Source organism: Dipteris shenzhenensis, chromosome 19 (genome assembly GCF_047967505.1).
Source record: "Dipteris shenzhenensis isolate YYH24624 ecotype China chromosome 19, Dip_SZ_1.0, whole genome shotgun sequence".
In the NCBI taxonomy this organism is placed as follows: Eukaryota; Viridiplantae; Streptophyta; class Polypodiopsida; order Gleicheniales; family Dipteridaceae; genus Dipteris; species Dipteris shenzhenensis.
The window spans coordinates 2,466,653-2,490,822 of NC_141614.1; the positions used below are offsets into that span (position 1 = coordinate 2,466,653).

Consider the following 24,170-nt stretch of genomic DNA (forward strand, 5'->3'; position numbering starts at 1 on the left):
ATCAATTGATCTTGATTGTGTGATTGAAGCTAAACTGAGAAGATAAAAGAGGAAAATGATGGGCATATTAGGTCAAGATTAGTGAAGCTTATTTAGATGCATAGGAAATTTGTGAATCATCAATAGAAAGATTAGCAGCAATGCATGGGATTCAACTGGACGAATTTTGAGAGAATCATCATTAAACAAGTATGGGCTAATTTCTCCCCCAAATGCTTACCTTAAATTAATCAAGAAATGATGGGCATATGAGAACTAAGATTAGTGTAGTTTATTTAGATGCATGGGCAAAGTGTGCATCATAAACACAAAGGTTAGTGTAGTGATATAACCATTATCTAACTAAAATTTCTTATCTTTAAGGTAGCAAGTCAGTGCCAAGTGGCATCCTATTTTTCATTTCCTTGCCTAACTGCCAATCATACAATAATCTCAGTAGATTTAGCCTTGCCCAACATGCCAACTATATGCTAATCTCAGCAGATGCATGCCCAATAAAGTTGAGGTAGTTACTCATATTTGCATCATGCATGGGTTTCCCTTTGGGAGAGCAATGGTTGTAGTTCACATCAGATTTGACTTAATTTGAAAACTCCACATGTCAACACGTTTTGATTTATGTGATGCTAGGATGTAAAGAGTGCAAGTCTGGTTTGGTGGATCCCTTTTGTGTCTGTAGCACCTCTGCTCTAGCTCACCTCTCGATCAAATCATCACAATTTGTTCCTTTGAGCTTCTGGATGATGCAAGCATCGACTTGAGAAGTGATAGACTAGCTTTAGAGAGGTTTCGATAGTCTCTTTGGCTTTAGTGGAACATCTGAACTCCAAAGCTACCTTGGTTTCAGGAGATGAGGAATTTTTGGACTCGAATAATAAGCAAGATGTTCATCCTCATCCATATCGGCCAGTCCTTCACCTACCTCATACCCATTAACTTCAATGTCTCCTTCCCATTCAACTTCTTGGACGGTGGTGGATCTTTCATTTACCAATGACATGGGCAAGCAATTGGTGTCTTGGACCAACTTTTAAAGCATGAAAGATGTAGGACATGAGGTTAATGCCGATTTCAAAGTAGAATTTGTTTTTTCTATGAGGACAACATCGGTCGATGCCAATTGGTTCCAAGAATGTTTATTGAAGTTGTTAATCAGTTGAGTACTTAGTGGTGATTCTTTGAATAATCATGAAGTATGTCACAAGGAGCTCAAGAGAGAGAAGGCCAATCATCTTGAAGTTACATAAAATTGTTAAACTTGCTCCATGCTACTAGGTTATTATGGGAGAATGATTGGGCATAAATTGGACTAGGCCAAAGTTGATTTCTTCACCGTAAGTCTTCGTTGTTAGTTTATTTAAGTGAAGTTCTTAGCAAAGACGATTAGGCTTATGGTCCTAGAATCTCTTTCAACAAGCTTTTTATGGTGAAGCCTCTACAACAAATCCTAATAAGCTTAATACCCTTAGAGAAAACAATAAAAAATCTCTTGATTTAGACATGGATGTTGGAAATAAATTGGCATCCTCTATATAATGAGAGGAGCCATGGTTTAAATCAATTTGAGGAGAAGATACTTGGCTCATACTTAGATGTTATTTGATGATGTTCACGAGCATTAAAGGTTTCCACAAATAGACACCACTACTTTTGTGTGCACACATGTATGTTTGCCCCTTGATCAACATCACATGGCCACCTGGCACCCACCTTGGGACCCGTAGTAGACGGATCATGCTACTCGTATTATATATAAACATCATCGTTCTTAGCTTGCTCTCGAGTTTCTATTTACTTGTCTACCTACCTACGATGGTGCAATCTTAAGCTATCGGTTGTTTGCAACTCAATGCTTACACATGTCGCAAATCATTTGCAAAGGGCTTAGGAAGTTTTAGGTGAGAACTACTCTCTTTCATCTTGCGCAAGGTGACCTTTAATTTATCAATGTATAGATTGAAAATTCCATAATTCCGACTTGCCAAAAAGTACATGATGGCATGCTTGCAACATATTGCTTGATAACAAACCATATGTCAAGGATCCATGATTTGATGAACATGTTTTATTTGTGATGTTGTCATCTATGAAAAAATATCAAGCGACACGCATATCCTATGGTAGAATAAGGGAAAGTTAATAGAATACAATACAAGTATGTCCTCCCATACATTAAAAAGGTGGAAATTTCCCAATAATTAGTTGTGGAGAAAAGAAGAGGGATGAAAAGGAAGAGGGAAAGGTCATGATTAAACTAAGGGATAAAGGGGGGAGGGAGTAGTTTCAATTAAGTGGGGCCACTTAAGAAGGGGGCATTAAAGAAGAAGGTACGTGCTGAAGGAGGAGGGCCCATTTGAGGGGGCTTTAAAGAAGAACTCATGTACTAACGGGGGATGGGAAAAAGGGACCATTTATAATATTTTAGTTACCACTAGGTATGCTTTTCTACTCTATAACTTAGTGGTGGGGCTCACATGTGGGAAAGACAACATTGTGGATTCAAATCCTACCCTTTTGAATAATGTACACTCCTCTTAGACATAGCTTTTTACAAATTAATTAACCCAAATAAATGAATTAATCCATGGATAAACATAAGTTAATTAGCTTCCATGGTCCAAATCAAATAGGAATAAAACAAGGGTGCATGTATGCATGAAAGCACTGGCTCCAACTTATGGGTTTTATGGGTCTTTAGACACTGTCAATTGTTCAATAATAAATAATAAAAAAGAAACGCTTGGAGGATTCGCAAGATCCATTAGGCTTTGCTAAGGTTCTATAGTTATTTGCATGCTCACACTGACTGCAAATCCATTGCCTTTATTAAAAAAAAAACTATAATTTAAAATTGAAAGGTAAATCGGCATTATTTTTCCTTGAAGGTTTTACAACTGATACCTGCAAAATTTTGATGTCAACTTTCTAGGGTTTTTTTTTGCTTTATTTTTATAAACAAATCTAGTAGACGACAATCTCTTCACCGACAAGCATAAAGCCCGTTTGGCTGGCATAAAGCCCTTTCAACAAGAAAACAGAATTTTTTTAAACAGGCAAACTTGCTTTTCTAACAAACGGCTCTCTGGATAGTTTTTTTTTTTTCAAGCAACGGCTTCAAGAGTTAATAGGCGAATTGGCTTTAGTGCCTTCCTCACAATCCAACATGCGAGACCTAGATGAGCGACCAGAAAGCTTGAAGTGACTTGTGGCTGGAGGAAGCCAAGGCAACCGTTATTGGGAGAGCTCAAGCATGGAGGGAGCTGAATTGATTTACAGCCATGTTGGAGGTGGGTAAAAAGCACACACAAGCTGAAAGCTGAAAAGCCAACAACCACACACAAGCTGAAAAGCCAACAACCACACATAAGCTAAAAGCTAAAAAGACAAGAGCCATCTAAAAGTAGAGGTTAAGAATTTTAGAAATTCTTAATAAAAATTCCTTAAAAACTAAGAATAATCACAAAACTCCCACTCAACTCAACCCTAAAGCATTGTCTCTAGGAGAGCCAATGCTAATAAAGTTGACGAACTGTATGTCCCCCCATACATTGAAAATTGAAAGTAAATTGAAGTATGTCCCCCCATACATTGAAGAAGACAGTTCATGGCAAATAAACTACTAAAGCATATTACAAGTCTAAGTACCACTTCTAGTACTTTTCATTGGTTGTATTACAAATTACTCTTTTGATCAAGATTTTTGGAAACTATTTCTATCGTGTATGGCTTTGTTTGTGCGTGTGTTTGGAGTAGTCGAGGTATTCGCTGAAAGTCATGGAGCATCTGTGATAATAAAAGCCATAGAGGCCTGTAATGCTGCCCCATATCATACATACTGCCTGACAGCTATAGGAAAAGAAAATCTAGCACATCATTCACATAGCATATGCCTTACCACCAAAGAAGGCAGGATAACCTATATCTAGAGTGTGTAGACAAACGATTGTCTGCACACGCTTGGGACATAAATTATCCTACCTTCTTGTCATATAATGACATTTTCTGATGTTTTGTAGCTGGTTGTCCCTTCCTTTGGGACGGTTCCTTGGAATACAATGACAAATGGATTTTAACATGATTCGTGTTTTGGGGAAGCTTCGAATGTACATTTTCTCTTTTTTTTAAATTGCGTGTGTTTGGAGCGGGCACGAAAAAGGGATATGATGGCCATGCTGCGGATGAAGGGCGTGCAACCTGGCCTCATTTTTACACTTATAACACTCCAATGACTTGATCATGAAGATTTCTGATGTAAAAATAAGTCAACCCTTTGACAGACAAGCTTTGAGTATAAACGTAGGTAGTTAATCGATTCAAGTTCAGCTCTCACAAGTAAACTTTCCTCGGATACCATATTTTCCATGAATATGCGACATCGCTCTCTGCAGGCGTTTAGAAATTTATAAATAAAAAAATAAAAAACCTTCCAAAATAAGCAACTGGAGAAAAACTGCATCTTTGAAGAGAACCCATTAGAAAGATAACATGAAAGAAGACTTGCAATTACATGAGAAATTCGAAAGAGTTTTGGAACATTAGACTATACGTTTCAACATAAGTATCCCATGTGAGGCAACTTGAAGGCCTTTTGACCTTGAGAATGCACTTGTCGTCCATGTGTGAGATAATGGAAATTCGATCTAAGCTATTTTGTAATGGTGGTGCTTCAAAGTTCTCATTACTCTTGATTGTATCAATAATGCACAAATTTGTCAATGGGTTATATCGCAAGGTGCATAAAATAATCTCAGATTGATAAGTCATAAATAGAAAACACTGGAGGCATCTTTTAAATGGTATTCATTCCACAACTAGCACGTTATTCATAGTCAGCCCTTCCCCTACAGTGGGCCATTCTGGTGAAATATGCCATTCTCCATCCACCAGGAACTTTATTTCATACCTGGACTCCACAGAGGTTGATGGCTGTCAATAATAAGTTTTCATGGCTTCAAAGTTGAGTTTTTAACACAAAGGAATAGATTTCTTTCCACATCCAAATATGCATCAATGTGTGTCTTCCTACCGTCCAGGGCGAAGCTTGAGCCTGGTAGAAAACTTGTTGAAGGAGCCGGTGTTCTCAGGAGACATCTGCTCACCCTGGGTCCAACCATCAAAGGTACCCATTACTTGCACATCCTGAAAGGAAGCCAAGAAGTATACACCAAATCACTAGAGATAAATATAAGTTGCAATGGTTTCAATCAAAATACAATCTCCGAAGTACAGCTTGGCCTTTCTCCTAAACTGTGCAGGAATGTAGAATCATCAATCTGTTGCTCTTATCTTGACTGACAAATTACTACCTTTTGTAGAATAAAAAAGTAGACAGTGCTCAGTGCTCTGAGCCAATCATCTCCTGAGGGCCCGACAGCAACCAAATCATGTTCATCCAATCCCAGCTCCATTGCGACGACAACCCCACACACACACAAGAAAAAAGAAAAGAAAAGACAAGTAGAAATCTCTCTCATATAGAAAACAAGTAAATCAGCTCTAATATTCCGGAGAGAAATAGGTACATTATATGTCATTCCAGGAGAGCTACTCATTCCACTGCCACCAACCAAAAGTAAACCAGGCAATGGCCATTCCACTGCTGTACCTTAAGGGATAAATGGGGTGTCTTCCTTGCAGTCATTGGCAAGGTAATTCGACTAGAATATAAAGAGCTGACTCTCTTAAATGACCATTAGTTTCCCAAGAATGAGATACAGTACACATTGAAGAGAAGTTAAGAGAAATGTGAGAGAGGAGGCATGCAAGGAGACGGAAATAGTTTTGGAACCTTATACACATGTGCTACCTCTTTAAAAAGCAGGACAACAGTGAGTATTTTGCAAAATTATTTAATCATGAAATTGAGAAAGTCGAGAGTGTGCAAGGTAAACGTTAAAAATACTATATCAGGTATTACATAGAATTTATCCAAGCAATGACTGCAAACAATACTGGAACAAAACGTGAGACCTGCAAATTATCAAATTATGCGGACAGCGTTGAGGCCAATGTATTAGTAATGGGAGCAGTTGAAGGATGTTTTTGAAAAATAATAAGTTACAATACAATAACAAGGAAGCAACAAAACATCACTCATAGACTGAGAATGCAAATACATACCCGATGTTATATCTAGAGCAATAGTGACAACAAAACCAGAGTGAAAATCTGATATGAAAGGACACTTAAAGAAAGACAATTTGGGTAGTACGACAAAGAGGCCACAAAGACATTGGCACCTCACATACAAAGAATACCACCAAAATATGCTTTTGATATTCCTATTTCTGTGACTACCAGTGGACCATCTAAGGAGCATGATGATCCCTATTGCTTCTATTTCCGTCTTCTAAATTTGACATAGAGATCTTGGCAACCGCTAGGGACCCTGAAATGGTGTCCCTATTGTCAGCCATTTGCTAGAAAGACAAAAGAGATCGGAATTGGATATTTTTGCATGAAACCATGGTTGAGTGACCCGTAGAGAGGCCATGTGGTTGGATCTATTGAATGGTAGGGATGCCTTTAAGAGACACTTGACTGGTACACTTTGCACCTGTGTCCTTGAGACAGGTACTTGCCGAAATTGCAAAGGGTTACAATGCACTGCTGTTTTCCAAGCAAGCACTCTCACTCCAATTTTTGTAGCTCTCCGAAATCTCTCCTTTCGGTCTCGTAGTGACAACTTCACCCTCTTTTTCCCATTAAAGAAAACAACATACATCAAGATTGATAATACATATCTCATATACTTCATCTCATCATTAACTCGTATAGATGTGTGTGTGTGTATGGGGGGGGGGGGGATTTTCATCCTTTCTTTTTTTCAAACGATCTCTGCAACAATCATTCTACGATTGTTTTCAGACTCGTTTGATTGATCAGGATGTGTATACAGCCTATACTGAGATCTTTTCTTGAGTAGTAGCTACTTCGCTTTTGAGGCAGCTATGAATGTAATTATTGTATAGAAATAAAAGATTTCTTCTCACAAAAAAAGTGTGTATGGGGGGGGGGGGGGTTGGTGTTTCTATGGCGGGTGATGTTAGGGGTTATTCCATTTGGTCAACTCCTAGCACGACGACATATCACTCTTGCTGTGTTCACACATGTCTCGCTCCTAGGGAATCCTTGATCCATCTCTTTTGGCACTGCCTTGTCACTCGTGACTTTTTGCTTCTTTTACAACAGTGTCTTCCAGACAAATTCCCTACTGCTTACTTTTAACAAAGCTCTTATGGATATTTGGCATTTATCCATCAAGGCTGGAGTTTCATCTTTTCTTCACATGGGTTCGATATTGGGGCCTGGCTCCCTGATGGCCATCTGATGTGATGCAAAGAGCTCACGTATCTGTGTCTACCAGGCTGTCTCCCGCGGTGGCGGGGAGCGCGCTCTCCTGGATCTCTGTATCAGATGGGCTACATCGAGAGTAATGCCTCGTCTTTGGCGGTCCCCTCTGAGGAGGGCTGAGATAGGCCGAACATCAATCGTGCTTGCTCTAGTCACCCCACGCGCCGTGTGTGGTTTCCGCGTCTATTCATCATCATACCAGGAATTCTGAGGCATCTTACCAACCAGAGCATGTGTGGGTCGAGTCGTAGGGAAAGATATGATCGCAGCCTCGTGTACCACTGAAACCAAAGTGACTGGAACCTGAGCAAGATCTACCTCCGCTCCATGTAGGGCCGGAAGCTCTCAAGCTAAGTGACTCACGTAAACTGGATCGAGAGTCCGGTCAAATTGAACATGAGTCCGAGTGGGCGCATGAAGGACTCTGTCTTTGGCTGGCCAGGTACTGGAAATACAGAATGTCAGGTATAGTGATCAGCACCAAGTGGGGGAGGGGGTACTAAAAAGTCGTGAATCTGAGATCGAAGGCAAGGGAGCCCATCAGGTAGTCCACTGTGCTTGTCCCCCCCCATGTGGGAAATAAGTGAGTCCACCGGATGATGGCCATCTCTGAAGACCATTGTATATGATCAGATCATATACTGCTCCCATCACAAGTAGGTGCCACCCATACCTTGTCACATGTGGAGCATCTGCTGAGTGTCTCACTATCCCGAGCTCAGCTGCATCTAACTCTAGTACTATGAGGGAATCGGATGCAAAGTCAAGTAGTCCCACCTGGTTGTTCCCTGTGCATGCATTGAAGTCACCAAGGAGGAGGGTGTCACCTTGTCTAGAGAACTCTGTGATATCGTCATGTCTGCTCTCATACAAGCTGTTCCCCTCTGTGGCAACCTCACGTGCATAGGATGATGTATTCGGAGGCAATCAAGATCGGTCATACCTTTGGTAGCTGAACTCTAATCCACATGTGCCGTGCATGTTCCTCTTTCCTAACCACTAAAAGGAGTGGCCTAAGAGCTGATTTGAAGAGGACAGCCACACCCTAGAGCCTCGTACTCCACTATCCGTCCTCAGTTCCCTCCTATGGGCAGACTTCCACGTTTATCCTGTCACGGTGGGCAGCCCTCTCTCTGGACTCTCGTGTGTCTCGGTATAGAAAACCATGTCCCTGTCAATGTATGTCTCAAGGAAACCTCTTGAGTCAGACCAGAGGGTGCCATTGCTGTGCTAAACTACCATTTTCAATCCTCCTTGTGCTCTCTTCTCCTGGGTCTGACACTGTCGTGTGCTGTCTATTTCTCCTTCTCTTCCTTCCCTTTCTCCCGTCTGCTGTCTCTTTGATAATCACTTTTCCATCCCCGTAGGCAGCCCATTTACCTGCGTCTCTTGCTGCCATAACCCGAACCATTCCCTCTCTCCGATGTTCCTGCTGCAGCAGTGTGAGGTCATCATCCAAGTATATTCTGGTCCCCTTCAAGGTTGCCCTCATGCTCATGAGGGTAGACCTGTCCACAGCTGTTTGGAGTTTCATAACAAGGGGTCTTGTTGGGGCCTCAACTTTACCAACCCTCCATGCTGTCTCGCATGTGAGGTTGACTCCTATTTTGGTAAACAAAATCTTGATGGCATCTGACATGGGGGTGTCTCCAACTGTTAAGCCTCTGACTTAGACATTTAAAGCCTTGCTGTTCCTTCTTTTCTCTTCCTTCAGAGCTTCAAAGATGATCTCTTTCTTGGGGGCTGCTGCACCCTTCTTAACCACATTCTTCCATTCTAGCACATCTGCATTCCCTTTAGTGATTTGTTGTGTGAACTCAGCATGCTTCCCTTGTCAGGTACTCTGTAAGGCAAGAATCTCCTTCATGAGCTTCTCATTCTCATATTTCAGCTCTTCCATTGCCTTGCACGTCCCTTCCAGTGTCCCTTGCATGTCCCTCAGCTGCTGTAATTATGTCCCCATGGCTTGCATTTTGTCATTGAGGCTGTTCTTTTTAGCTTCCCATGTTTCTTTCTCCTTCTCCCATCCATCTTTCTTGCTTTTCTCCTTCCTCCATTCCTCTTGCATATGTCCTCCTTGTTTCTTGATTTCATTCAATGTTTTGTCAATGTGTGCTTTTTCTGCCATCAGTGCCACATTGTTGGTCTTGAGGCTATCTACTTTGTCAATCAAAGCCACACAAATTTTACTGAGGTGAGTCAAGACCTCGGAAGCATGCTTGGGTGGTAAGCCAGCCAAGTAGATTGTCATTGCACTTTCAAGAGCTTTTACATAGCTCCTCGTCATCATGATGATTTTGTTCTTTATTTTGCAGGTCCTTCTGTGTGGTCTTATGGGTTTGTCCACACCTTTGGAGCTGTCCATGGCAGCCCTTGAGCAATCCAAGGGCAGTTGGGGGTGTTTGGACAGAGATAGCAGCTCACAGGGGGGGGGCCAGGAGCCCCCTCGCGCAGTTTGCTGGTGTTTCGAGGGCCTCCAGCCCTGTCACAGATGGTGGGGGGGGCTGAGAGCCCTAGTACTTATTGCAGGGGCTTCTTTTGGAGGTCGTGCTACTATTTGGCCGCCCTGAGAGAGAGAGAGAGAGTACTCACACGAGCAAACCTAAAATAGAAAGTCGTTAATCAAGGCATGGGTGTCCAAATGGGAGGACACTTTTTTACAAAAGTCTCAGAAGAGCACTGCCTTGCAAGGTAGTCACAAAAAAAATGTGTGTGTGTGTGTGTGTGTGTTAGTCAAAAGGCATTTGTTTTGTTGGTGACGTGTTGGATGGCACAAAATATGTAATGCCTTATCCTAAGGCAGCTCATCGGTTTCATTTGGATTTCATTACGTCCTTATTGGCATTTAGTATCTCATTTGTTTCAAGATTTTCAGCCGATTCCGTCACTTGAGCTTTAGGACCGTTTACAAGATTGAGCTTAATTTGCTGATTCTCAAAGAACTCGTCCCTTATCATTGGCTTCCATTACAGTCGCTAGTTTATACAGGATTTTGTACCCCTCTCTTGGTTTTCGGCCTGTGCGAATCACGTTTGGTCTATGCATCACAGTCTTGGATGGTGGAGGAATAGATTGCTGCTTGTATGGACTTGCAAACTTCTCCTTCGCCAACAGGTTTTCCTCTGGAGAGTTATTGGGGGAGGTTTTCCTACTGCTCATATGGACGCTTTACTCCCCGGGAATCGGTGCCTCACATCTTTTGGCGACGCCCTGAGCCTAGAGATTTTTTATTCATTCTACAGAGGCTGTTGTGCGGTCGTGCTTTCCTGGTGCTACTTTTGGTAGGCTTTTTTGGCTCTTGGATGGCACCCATCCGGTCAAATTATGACCTTTATTTCAGCTAGGTTTGCTATTGGTCTCTATGGACTTTATGGAAGGACCGCAATCAAAGAGCCTCTGGTGACCTGCCTTTTCTCAAGTTCTACATCGTTATACGGCAATCGTTTTTTGATTGCCTACGAGCTCATCATATTGACAACACTACATATTTGTTGTACAATCACCTTTTCTGATTCTGTAACAGCATCCCCTCTCTTATGGTGCTGCACATATAATATAAATACAACTGCTTTTCAAAAAAAAAAGTGTGTGTACACACGTGTGTGTATACCCAAGAGGTAGCGAGAAGGGTGTGTGCGCTCCAGGGCCTTCTAGGGTGGTGCCCTTCATCTGTGCCACCTTCTAGGGTGTTATCATCTTCCGAGAAGCCTTGGGCAAGCCTCTACATCTATCGACCCCTATTTAGACCTCTGCATCTGCCGCGACCTGCTGTATGGGGCGTCTCTTGGTCTATGTGCAGCCTTCCTTGAGGTGCCTTCTCCGTCGCAAGCACCTGCTGTTTATTCCTCTCCTGTGAGCTCTCTCTACCACTCCCCGCCACCTTTTTAATTCCTATCTGCTGCTGCCAACTGTGTGTGCACTTTTGGGTGTGTTGTGTGTGGGCACTTTTGCCCTAAATTTCTGCCTCTGCTCTTCCCTGCACCATAGCCTCTCTTTTTTCCCTGTTTTATACCCTCAGATATTTCTATTAATATGCCTTTTCTGTCTCTGTTTTTTTGCACTTATCTCCTGTCCTTAAGCCTTTCTTTCTCTTGTCTTTAAAACACACTCCATCAGGACATTCGGGGGTGCAGGCTGCTCTCTCGCGGAGGCTGTCATCCAGATTCTCCTATACGTAGACGATGTAGTACTACTATCCTCTTCTGCTACTGGTCTTCAACGACACCTGGATGGACTTCAGGTCTTCTATGATACACATGACTTGAAGGTCAACCTTGGGAAAACCAAGGTGATGATCTTCAACACTTCCAGACCCGCTATGCACCGAGAGCAGTTCCTCTTCGCCGGCGACCCTATTGAGATAGTTGACTCTTACACATACCTGGGCGTTGTCTTCTCAGGCCCGATCTTCATGATGCGCCTGGCCATGCAGGCCAGCATCAGCCGGGGATACGCCGCTCTTGCCAGGTTGGAGCGACAGTGCTACCACTCCCACTTCCAAGACCCGCGGACCAAGCCTCTCCTTTTTGATTCTTTGGTCCACCCAGCAGGCATGTACGGTAGCCCTTGGTGGGGAGTCGACCTTTCAGACACAGAGTGGGCTCGAGTCGAGCGCCTACACATACTGATGTTTGCTCGGATGATCCGCAGCAAACCATCGGTACCACACCAGATCATTCTAGTAGAGTTTGGCGCCTCACCCCTACAGCTTGATGCGGCTTTTCAGGCTATCACCTATCTCCACAGAGTTAGGGGTTTCAGCTCCTCCGCCGACGGTCACCTCCGCCTACTTTGGCTAGCCCTATCCTCCTCTATGGCCTTATCCGTTGATGGGGACTAGCGATGCTGGTATAGTCGTCTTTCCAGTTGGTTCACCCGACTGGGCCTCGACTTAGACCGGTTGCCTCCTTTTCAGTACAGCCTCGACGCTCCACCATCTCCCCTCTCCCCCACTGACCAAGAGGTTAACCGGCTCATTTGAGCGGATTTGCTCCAGCTCCACACTTGGCGGACATGGTTTCTTCACTCCGAGCTTCCTGTGAAGCTCGACTTCTACCACCGACACTGTCTCCAGATCTCACAGGAGGGCTTCATCACACCTCCGGGTTACACACAGCTTCATCTACCACATGCGCTCCGGATCTCCCTCGGTCAGTTTAGGGTCTCGTCACACCGATTACGGATTGAGAGCGGACGCGCAAAGGGTATCCCATGAGAGAACCGCCTTTGCCCACTTTACGACTTGCAGGAGATCGAGTCGAAGGAGCACTTTGCTTTCAGATGTCCTATCTATTATGCCATTCGAGGCCGGTATCATTGCCTCTTCTGCGACGGATTCGGCTCCCTCTCACACATGCTGCAGTTCCCGGATCAGTGATGCCTAGCTGCTTTCCTACATGAGATGACTCGCCACCGAGATACCTCTCTCCGAGCACAACGACACGAGCATCGCACGCAGCGTGAGGACACCCAGCGACCTATCAATGACTTCTTCCAGTCACAGGATACCTCTTCTCAGTCTGGCCGACAACGCGGACGTGAGCGAGAGCCAGAGCCATGACAGCTGCGCCAGCGGACAGACTCACACATCCAGGTCCATGACATCTCGTCTCTGCTCTCTGCCCGCCCCACCGGGGTTACCGTTGCCCTCATCCACAGGGCCACCCGCCACCCCCGACGACCGAGCTCGACTAGGCCGTGTGGCGTCAGAGGCCAATCATCTATCGCAGGGTTTTTTCCGACTTCTCATTTGACGGCCCCTCTATGATTCGTCTCTGACGATCACCACCTGCACATGTATATTGTATCTCCCCCCTCTGTCCCATTTTTGGTGCACCTCCCTTCTTTTTAGTATCATCTGGAGGTAGACACATATTTTTTGTATCAGTACTAGACACACAGTCCTTCATAACTTCTTTTTTGTTGAAACGGTTGGCTGGCCCGTTTTGAGACCACCACCGTTATGCTCATTGTATCAGTTATCTTTAGTCTCATAGACCTTCACGGTCTCCCGAAGACTTTAATAAAATTTCTTTCTTTCTTTCTTTCTTTCTCCCATTCATAAACTCTGTCTTTTAGGCCCCATTTGCTGTCCATATATCCTGGTTTTTTCCCCTGTTGGTGGGGTCTTTTGCTGCTCCAAATGGATATTGCTCAATACAAGAGGGGTAACCTTAAGCGCCAGCAGGTTTTGGTTGTAGAAAGTCGAGAAAGAAAGAAAGAAAGAAAGTCACAGGTCTATGGGACCACAAAAAAGCCATCTAGTATACCTGCTTAGGGAGAGCAATGTGCAAATCCAGAGCTGCAACCGTTTGCTGATACTTTGCAGGATAGTTTTTATGGAGTAATCAAGCTTGGGGAGATTAACCTATCCCAGAGTTTCGGGTCTCTGTCCCGGGTCAGGATACTGTGCAGGAATGTTTTTATGGAATAATCAAGCTTGGGGAGATTAACTTGTCCCAGAGTTTCGGGTCTTTGTCTTGGGGCAAGTTTTGTATGCACCTGTCATGAGTTTGGCTCAAAGAGTGGTGGTATTGTTTTTTCCAAGATATATGCCTGATCGAAGAGATGTAGCACAATGGTTAAAATCCCTGCTCAAGGGATGTTCTGCTGAGGCATAGAGGATCCTATGAGGTCATGTCACGGATGCTCAATACAAGCAACAACTCTTGGAAAAATCGCCTCTCTTTTTGGGGAATGAGTTTGCACATGTTATCCATGGATGCCTACTAAGGACTATCAAAGTCTTATTTTTCATAGATTCCCAGTATGTTGATGTATAGAGTGTCAATAGATGGATGTGAGTGTGGGTTATGTCTTGATGACGTGGCTTCTTTAAAGCATATATGTAAAGGACCTTAAGGACCTTCTTGTTCAAGAGGTGTAAGAAGAACGTAAGATTGTGTGTGGGTTTTTACAGCAAAACAATTTGAAGCTGGAGGATGCTGTGTTTGACTCTCCTCCAGCTTGATATGTAACTTTTTACTTGGCTACCTCATGACTTTTGCTCTGAGGTTTTACTTGTAAAACTTTTTTCTTGTACTTATTGGTGGGTTTTTACCTCTTTTGAGGTTTCCCACACAGAAATATAAAGATTTCACTTTTAAAAATAAAAAAAAAAAGTGTGTGGAGTAATAGGGGTGGGCATCCCGTAATGAAGGAGAATTGTTCATGAGCATCTCTTTCTCCCTTTTTGTGATCTATGTGCATTTTCTCTTCAGCTTGGTATCAGAGCCTCCAAAGTATGAGAGGTAGGTGTAGAGATCTAGCAAGCCAGCAATTGATCCTCTAAATAGTCCTGACTGCAACTCGGCATCCAAAAGTTTTCAGAACAAAACCAGGTTGAGAAATAGGAATCCGGAGACTCTCATTAAAGATGGGAAGGATCTGAAAGAAGGCGAGAAATACAAGGTTGTATTTCAGCAGCGACATTTGTCCATAGTTCCTTGATTGCGTTGGAGGCAGCAAACTATTAGTGGTTACTGGCTCATCTAGAAGGCACCAAAAGGAAGCACACTGGAGACAAAGAGACATTTGCATTTGCGCATTTGTAGATGAGCTATAGAGTCGGGCACTCCATTCAATCGGCTAGTATCAGCAGAGAGGCATACCGTAATGTCTTGAGTCTTCTGTGAAGCAAGTTGAAGTTAAAGGAGTTGACGTCGGCCAACCAAACTGCAAATTGATTTAGAGCAAAATTTTAGGAAAGAACTTGGGCCTTAAGAAGACAAGGATGAACAGTCACTGACCCCTTTTTGCATGTTCATGTGTGAAACAGATAAGTTGTTCGTTTGAGATGGGCACCAACAAGGGGGAGCCCCTACCTCTACACCTTGCGGAACTACCTATGCACATTGCAGACTAGGCTTAGCTTCCAACACTCAGTTGCTGGCAGCTCACTGATTGAGCAAAATTGATACCATAGAGGCTGATTTGCAAGAGTGTACTCAGCGCATTTCGTCTTTTCTTTGATCTAATCTCCTGGCCATGTTCACAAATCTGCCTAAAAGCAAGGCAAGAATAGAGGTGGATACTTGCAATCACACTGCTCTTTGCTATTCTCCATCGTCTGGCTTGTGTTGCATGATCCATCTCTTCTTGCAGGAATCACAAGAATGGGACAGTTGTTTTGTTGCATGTAAGTGATCAGGCTGCGGTGGGGTGCCATTGTGTGAAATGGTGCTAGCTCGATTGGGAGAGTCTGAATGTAGAAGCGTTGAAAGTTTACTCAGTTGCTTGAATTAGGAATCAAAGATCATAGTGAAAGCAAAGGTTGGGTGTTCAAGTAAGCACAGTCTGAATGAGCGTATGTTTTGTGGACCTTAGTCTCTTGGCTCCCTTTTACATATGTGTTGAGAACCTTAATCTCACTTTGGATTGCAAATATTGTGGCATGCCAAGAGCATTTCATTAATTTTGTTCAAGAGAGAAGGGTAGTCATTATCTACCATTGTCGGTAGAGACCAAGTAAGATGCCATTGCGCTATGTGAGCTTAAATTGTGATTTTTCTTTCTTTATTGCAAAAATTGGCATAGCTCCCGTGGGTAGCACGGTGGATACCGGAAGTTGAATGCCCGGGTGGTAAAGTGTGGATGCATTTATGCAGGTTTTTTTTTTCCAAAAAGAGACTTCTATTAAGTATTAAAGAAAACCGTTACAGCAAGCTCCATATGGGATACACCATGCAATGCATGAAAAGCTCAGCATTTATGCAGTTTGGTTAAGGCCTAATCCAAAAATTTATGTTGAAGGATGCATATGAGGGTGTGAATGCCCAATATTGGAAGCGTTTGATGCCTCAAAAGGAAGGGTAAAATTTCAGTTTGGCAAGCTATTGCAGTGCAAATTTGGGACGATTTTGAGGGCCGTTTGATGCCCTGATATATGCATTTACAGAAAGTGGAAAATGCAATGAATGCAATGCTCAATGCATGAATTGGTGCCCAAAAGTGGCTTGTTGGATGCCCAAAATTGATGCCTTTGTATGCTAAAAAATAGAGCAAGTTTATGCACTTATGGCAAAGGGAAAATTTCAGATTTGAATGCCATATGCCTCACATGAAGTGAGAGGAAATTGGTGTGCAGAAAATTCAGAAAAGTGCCAACACTTTGGGTGTGGTTGAATTGCATTTGGAAGCAATTATATGCATAAGACTTGTGAATCAAGCATGGTTGAAACCTCTCAAGTTACGCAAATTGTGGGTGAGAGACTCACAAAAGACAACCATAGTGTTTGGTCCTATTGCATGGAAAATCTCCTCACATATAGGACTTGCGTTGAGAAGTCAAGGAAGGTGTTGCATTGGATATCGATATGCATTTCAGAAACTCTCATCTCACATATCAAGAAGGCCAACGCTCCAAAAGAATCTTGGGATATAAGTCAGAAATGTATGATACAACCACTGAAGCAAGAAAATTTCAGCTTAAGCAGAGACTTCATGGTATATGGAGAGATAATAGAAGTATTATAGATTATGTTGCAGAAATTATGCAAGTCACGGAGGATTTGGATTCCAGTAATTCCAATGTGGAGGATGATGACTTGGTGTTCATCACCTTGAATGGATTGGGGCCTCGCCTCTTCCCCTAGCATGATTCTTAAGGATGAGCAAGTGAATGCCTATCAGGTATATAATGGCCTCCCACAGCTTGGCACGGCCATGTCGGTTGAGCTTTGATGTTATGCTACATCTACTTGATTGAGTACATGTACATACTCATCAAATGTTCAAGGCCTCTGTAATATAAATAATGGAGGCTACTTTAGGATTACGTCACTACTTAAAAGCCACATATTGTTTGTTTTGCACCAACATAATCAGCACTCTTTTGCAGGCTGAGAGGATTTCTTTGTGGGATTTCACATATTTTATGCTGGCCATTCTTCCTTTTTCAGGGGTTGCAATGCTGATTCATCATGAAATACAACCGCTGATGGAATATAATGACCCGCATGGTCGTTACCACATTGTCAGATGCATCATAAATGGGTATACTTACGTTTTGCTTCAATTTATGTCTCACATACTTCTACGGTTCGGGCTGAAATGTGGCATCATTTAGCAGATTATGGGATATAAATTCTTTCATATGTGGGGATTTTAACAATTCTCTTGCAACCGAGGGTAATAGTATCCAGGGAAAGTGGTTTGGGGTATATTGTGATATATGCTGGTGTCAAATGCCTAGTTAGTGTGAATCTGGGATTGCAGGTATTCCCTAGTATAGGGAATTGTGTCGGAGTGCCAGTATGCTGAATTTTGTCAGTTTGCAAGTACAGTGTTTTAGTGGTGTTTTTAAAAAAAAAAGAAGAAGAAGAAGAAAAGCAAAACAACCATTGACCTGAATGGAAGAGGCAGAAGGAGCTTCCAGGAGGGATCCTGGTGAGTCAGGAGTCCGGCCGACCCAACAGGTGTCGCGCCCAGTAGCTCACACCTTATCTGGCAGGATTGCATTACTTGAGGATGCCTTGCAGCAGTTATTAGCGCAACAGTTACAGGCCAATGCAGGGCCGTCTGAACTTTGAAGAGTGATACACACTATGTCTGCCAAACCTTCTCGAGATGAGAAAGGAAAGGCTCCAATGGAACCGGAGTCTAGTGTCCATACGGTTGAGCCTAGAAAGGCTAAAGTACCTAATATTGCCAATTATAGTCCGGAAAAGTATTCTGGTCAGATGAATGACCGTAGTTCTAATGTCATTGAGACCTGGTTACACAAATGGGACGAGGCATTCGCCATTTGTGAAATCAGAAATGATATCAAGAAGATCCGCGAGGCCACTAACATGTTTAGTGAGGCAGCGGATCGGTGGTGGATTAAACAACAAAAAGATGGTATTGCATCCACTACCTGGGAGGGGTTTAAAAGAGAATTCAGGAAACACTTCTTACCTCCTGACGAAGCATCCCGAGCTTGGGATCAGTATAGAAACCTTCGTCAGAGAAATTTGTCAGTGGCAGAATACACTGATAAGTTTCGAGAGAGCGTAATGAAGGTTGATGAACCCCTACCTCAATCAATCCAAGTGAAAGATTTCATATTTGGATTGAATGATCGGATTAAAATGGAAGTTTGGGCTAAGTATGCGAACACGTTGGATGATGCAATAGCCATAGCCTTGAACTATGAAGATGCCAAGGGCAGCAGACCAAGTAGGTTTGCACAGGTCGAAACCCAGTATGGGTACCAGAAGAAATCTGGGTTTAAGAAGAAGTGGATTAGTAAAGGGAGTGGTTCTCAGCCGAGTGGTCAAGCCAAGTAGGTGAAACCATCTGAAACTCCTAAATCAAGTACCACCATTGGAGTGAAGAGGAAAGTAACACCAATGGCAGTCCGGGCTTGGTCTAAGTCTCCCTTAAACCCAGAGCAAAGAGAAAAAGCGAGGAGAGAAGGCTTGTGTTTTGGATGCCTTCAGCCTCATCAGTGGAAGGATTGTCCACGAAATAAGGATCGTTGGATGACTGAGATGGTAGTCTTAGAATGCGACGTGGAGATGGAGGGAAGTCCCAGAGTGGAACAAATGCAGATTCAGCTAGCGGGATCTTCTCAGAGGTCAGTACCTTGTTTGTTATGTGTGTCTGTTGCTAAGCTAGTAACGAGTGCACCTGATAACATCCTATCTAAGCCCGCAGCAACGGGGTATACCGCCTTTAATGATACGGAGTTAATTAAAATGAAAGGGCAAGTGGCCAATCATGATGTCATTGTGTTGTTTGACTCAGCATCAACTCACAATGTAATTAACTCCAAGCTCGTGAAGAGGCTGAAGTTAAAGACTAGCCCATCTGACTATGCGTATACCGTCAGGATGGCAGATGGAAGTTCAGCTGAAGTATGGGACCAAAGGGTTACCCAGTTGGAGCTTCGTATTCAGGACTATGCTGAGAAGCTTGATTTTGAAATGACTAAGCTTGCTCATGCAGATATAGCCCTGGGTATGGCGTGGCATTCTAGGAAGAATCCAGCGATTGATTGGAAAAAGCACGTATATCAATTCAAGATGAATGATGTGCTTTATGTCTTACGAGGTGAGAAAGATGTACCTCAGGGACCGTTGGTTTTCGTGATGGAAATCCGAAAAGCTCAAGAAGACTTTTTATTCCTTTGTACGGCATCGGTAGAGCCGGTTGATGATTCTTCAGCTAGCACTGATGTTGCGCAAAGTGATGAGATGGCCAAGCTGGCTAATCTTATAACAGAGGAGTTCTATGAATGTTTTAGGGATGAACTACCTTATGGGTTACCTCCAGAGCGGAATGTTCAGCATAAGATTGAACTGATCCCGGGGGCATAACCTGTAAATAGATCTCCCTATAGAATGAGTTTTACTGAAGAGGCGGAGGTGCATAGACAACTGGAAGAATACCTCAAGTTGGGGCAGATTCAACGAAGTTTCTCACCTTTTGCTTCGCCAGTGATATTAAAGAAGAAAAAGGATGCCAAGGCGTATGCGGATGAAAACCGGTCTATAAGAGTATTTAAGGAAGGAGAAAAGGTTTTCCTCAGAGTTCCTTCGCACTCGAAGTCGTTAACTTCGGGAGAGTGTGCTAAGTTATCACCTCGATACTGTGGGCCGTGGTTAATTCTAAAAAGAATAGGCAAGGTAGCCTATAAATTAGAATTACCACAGGGGTGTAAGGTGCACCCAGTGTTTCATGTTTCACGCTTAAGGAAATTTTTACATACAGGTGACTCACTAATCGAAGGTGTGGTTTTGTTTCAGGAGATAGAAGATAATGCAAGGCGCAAACCAACAAGAATCCTGGACCGAGGAACAATGCAAATACGAAATCGGAAGATACCCACGGTGTTGGTTGCATGGCATGGTCAGCCTCTATCAAAAGCTACCTGGGAATCCGTATACCAGTTGCGGAGAGTATTCCCAGACTTTATCATCGAGGACGCTGATGTCTGAAGAGGGAAGGAATGTTACGCTCTAGCCGAGGTAGCATGACCTCGGAAGAATCAGTCGACATTTCCCTTAAAGGATCTCTGTTTGTAATATATCTGTTTGCGCTTCATGTAAATGATCGGGAGGGAATTAATGTCAAGGTCCTAGGTGAGGGCTGATAGCACCAGACTAGGTGGATCTAAGGCTAAGGGCCTAATGCAAGAAATGTGCCTAGGGGCAAAGGAAATTAAAGTATCCTAAGAGAGGGGTGAAAAGATGCATTAGGAAGGCCCTATGATAATGACATGTGGCATCTAGATCCATCTATGGAGATGGGGCTTGTTGGAGTTAGTGAGAGAAGGAGAATGTACCTTCACGTGTGATTTTTTTGGATTTCGACTCTCTGAGAGCTCTCACGCTTCAACAGGACTTGGCTCAGAGGATACTCGTGGTGCTACTCCCGTGATCTGCTGTAGTAAGTAGGAATGTACCTAACACATACTCCTGCAAAAAATTTAGGAATTGGGTTTCCTTGGGCTGCTGTAACAGCCAGCCATACTTTGTTCCCAAAAGAAGAAGTGGCTGCTATCCTCTCATACACGCTATTGTGACACCTCAAGGATGAGGCCCAGACCTTGAGGTGGACATGCAGACTTAATATACTTTCGTGGACATGCAGACTTAATATACTTTGTTTCTCCACTGTATATAGCTGTACAAAACATCTGTAAATATGTTTGAACAAATCAAGTGCTTGACCTTCAATGTACGAGGTTTGTGTGACCCTCGAAAACGGAAGCTTGTATGGGCATATGTTAATGACTTGCAGCCTCATATAGTGGCTCTACAAGAGCACAATCAGAATATGTATGTAGGTACGATAGGTCATTATGGTGGTTATGATAGCTTGTATGCCGGAGAACATTCTTTTTCAGGTGTTGCTTTTTTTGTCAAGCATACTCTTCACCTAATTGTGGCGTTAGATGATAAAGAAGGCAGGTGGATCATCATTCAGTGTCTCATCCAAGGTGAAATACTTGAATTGGCATCTTTTTATGCTCCTCAATCTTCTCATCGAAGAGCTTTAATTTGGGAATATATGCAGCAATATCCTTTGGAGGCGGCATGCTCTTCTTTGTGTGGACTTTAATAATGCATCACTTCAAGGGGATAATACTTCGGGTAATACTCACTTGCTCGCTTTGGAATGTCACCATTGGTCATGCTTGATCTCTCAGCTTGGTCTTGTAGATCTTTGGACAGAGTTAAAACCCATGCTTTCAGTATACACCTTTCAGGATAATGCTCATACTGCATATCAGGCCAGGCTGGACTGTTGGTACATGACAAATGCGCAGCAGTATGCTGCTCTTACTTGTCAAACGTGGGTAGATTATGCCTTCAGTCATTCTATTCATGCTCCGTTATGGCTGAGGCTGTCTTTTCATGAGATGCCACATGACAGACTTCCAAATAAAAGACTCCTTATAGTCAATAATAGCTATTTGGAGCATGATGAATATAAGCAAATTGTTAGTTAAGCTATTGCCCCATTCGGGAATAGTGCCAGATTGATCTTGATTATGCTTGGAATGCCTTCGCTTCTCGCATGCAATCTGTTGTTCGTGATTATGGGAAGCATTATTTGCATGACTTGAGAACAACGATTGCGGATGCTAAAGCTAGCTGTCAAAAGTTGACAGAACTCAACCATGTCAAGGATTCGACTCAGCCTGAGCTTGACTACTTATGTAATGCTAAGCATTTATTACAGAGCAAAGATCATAGGAAAATTGCCAAAGGGGAAACCAAGGCCAGACAGAAAGCTCTTTTGGATAAAGGTTGTTCTTCTAAAGAGTTCTTCAAGAGTTTGCATTATAAAATGCAGGTTCAGAATATTTGTCGGGTTTTGACATCCAATGGGTTTTGGACTTCCTCAAACGGGCACAACTTGCCCAAGCATGTGTTGATCATTTTGCCTGACAATGTGGAAATCTAGAGTCCTCTTCACAAGAGGTTCTGTTGGCAAGACAGAAGTTACTACAGCATGTTTCTCCCATTATTGCTCCTGATCAGGTTTTGCAGCTTGAGATACCTTTTACAAAACAAAAAGGGAACTTCTTGATGCTTTAAAGTCATGTGGTAAATGAAGTCCTCAGGTTGGGATGGCCTTATTATGGAGTTCTTTCTGACTTACTAGGATGCGCTTAAGCATGCTTTAGTGCAAATGATTAATAGTGCATGGTCTGCAGATACACGGCAGAATGCCCATGATTCTGCAAGCTTGAGCTGATGATTCATTCTTCACTCCCATGAATACACAAACTGATCTTTCGCAACTCATGAAGGCTTTATCCTTGTACGGAATAGCTGTTGATTTGCAGGTCAACTTTCAAAAGTCCAAGCTTCTACCTTTGCATGCTAAGGATTGACATAACTCTTTGTGGCTGGGGGAAGTTGTTCTGGCCAACAAGCTTGTTCGTCATCTTGGCTATCCTCTGGGATGGACCATCACTCGCCATCAAAAAACAGATTGAGTACTTGTAAAGCTCAGGAAGAAACTAGAATATTGGGAGTTATGGGCACAAAGCCTGATTGATGTAGATTATGCATGGACTGCCTTTACCACTCGAATGCAGTATGTAATCTGTGAGTATGGGAAGTATTACATGTGTGAAGGGAGGCTGTTGTTAAGGCCAAAATCATATGCATGATTTATCTCCAACCCAGAGTACATGTCTATGTCATGCTACACATTTCTTACAATGCAATGACCATAGGAGAATTGAAAAATGAAGGCAAAGAGGCTTCCTTGATAAAGGGTTATTCATCTTAGGACTTTTTCAAAAGTCTGCACCATAAGAGAATCTGAAAACATTTGCAGGGTTAAAGCAATTGATGGTTGCTGGACCTCCTCCCGGGCGCAATTGGCCTAGGCTTGTGCGAGTAACTATGCTAAACAGTTTGGTCATCTTGATTTCCACTTACATGACGTACTGTTGGCACGACATGAGGTTCTTCAGCATATCTGTCCAAGAGTTGCCTGCACAGGCTATGCATCTTGAGGCAGATTTCCAAGAAAGGAAATTGACCACTAGGACAGCTGCAAAAAAAGGGAATTTTATTTAGTTTTAAAACAGGTAGACTGAAAACTATCACTTCCAATGTGATGAGAGACCTTGGAGTCTTAAAGATTCTTCTACCAAGACAATGAATTTCCGAACTCCTAGGCTCCTGCGAATGCTCCCACCCCTCCCCGCTCCCGTCTACCTCCCTCGCGCTGCGCGGCCCCCTCCCCCCTTCCTCTCCTCCCTCTCCGCCGCTTCTCCGCTCGCAGCCGCCGCGCCTCCCCCCATCCCCCTCTCCCCTTTCCTCCCCCTTCCCCACCCTTGCGCCACGCTGCCACCCCCCCCCTTCCCCTCCCTCCTCTCCTCCTTGCTTCCCCGCCCCCCCTCGCGTCGCGCTGCCACACCCTCGCCCTCCTCCCTCCCCTCCCCCGTCCTGCGCCGCGCTGCCACCCCCCCCTTCCTCCTCCTTTCCTCCCCTCCCTCGCCATTCTCTCCCCACTCTACCACCTCTCCTCCCCCTGCTTCCTTGTACATCTCCATCCCTCCCTCTTTCCTCCCCCGCCTCCGCCCCATTCCTCCCTGCCTCGCCTCTGCCACCTCCTTTCCCCCGCCTTTTGGAGCTTTCGCAGTTTGTCGGTGCGGTATGGCGGCCGTAAGTCTGGAACCGGTGGCCCGGACGGACCCCCCCCCCCTTCCTTCAGCCTACCGCATAACACTGACATAGCATCAAAAATCCTTGGTGAAGCAGGCCGCCACTGACTTTTCCCAGACGTCCGTTTATGGAAGTGTCATTGGCTACGCCCCTTCACGAGCAGACATCAGGGACTGGTTGCAGTCCACCCTTTACCTTGAG

General features: G+C 43.7%; 1 protein-coding gene across 1 annotated transcript in view; it reads right to left on the reverse strand.

Moving 5' to 3' along the window:
• Positions 1-4,493: 4,493 nt before the first annotated feature.
• LOC147889924 (PROTEIN TARGETING TO STARCH (PTST)) overlaps positions 4,494-24,170 on the reverse strand; it is a 106,270-nt gene continuing 86,593 nt past the window's right edge. Inside the window, exons 7-8 of the mRNA XM_087390639.1 lie at positions 5,027-5,139; positions 4,494-4,903 (exon numbers count right to left, since the gene is read on the reverse strand). Of these exons, the coding sequence (XP_087246765.1) occupies positions 4,801-4,903; positions 5,027-5,139 (216 nt within the window). The 3' untranslated portion in view covers positions 4,494-4,800. The remainder of the gene's footprint in view (positions 4,904-5,026; positions 5,140-24,170) is intronic.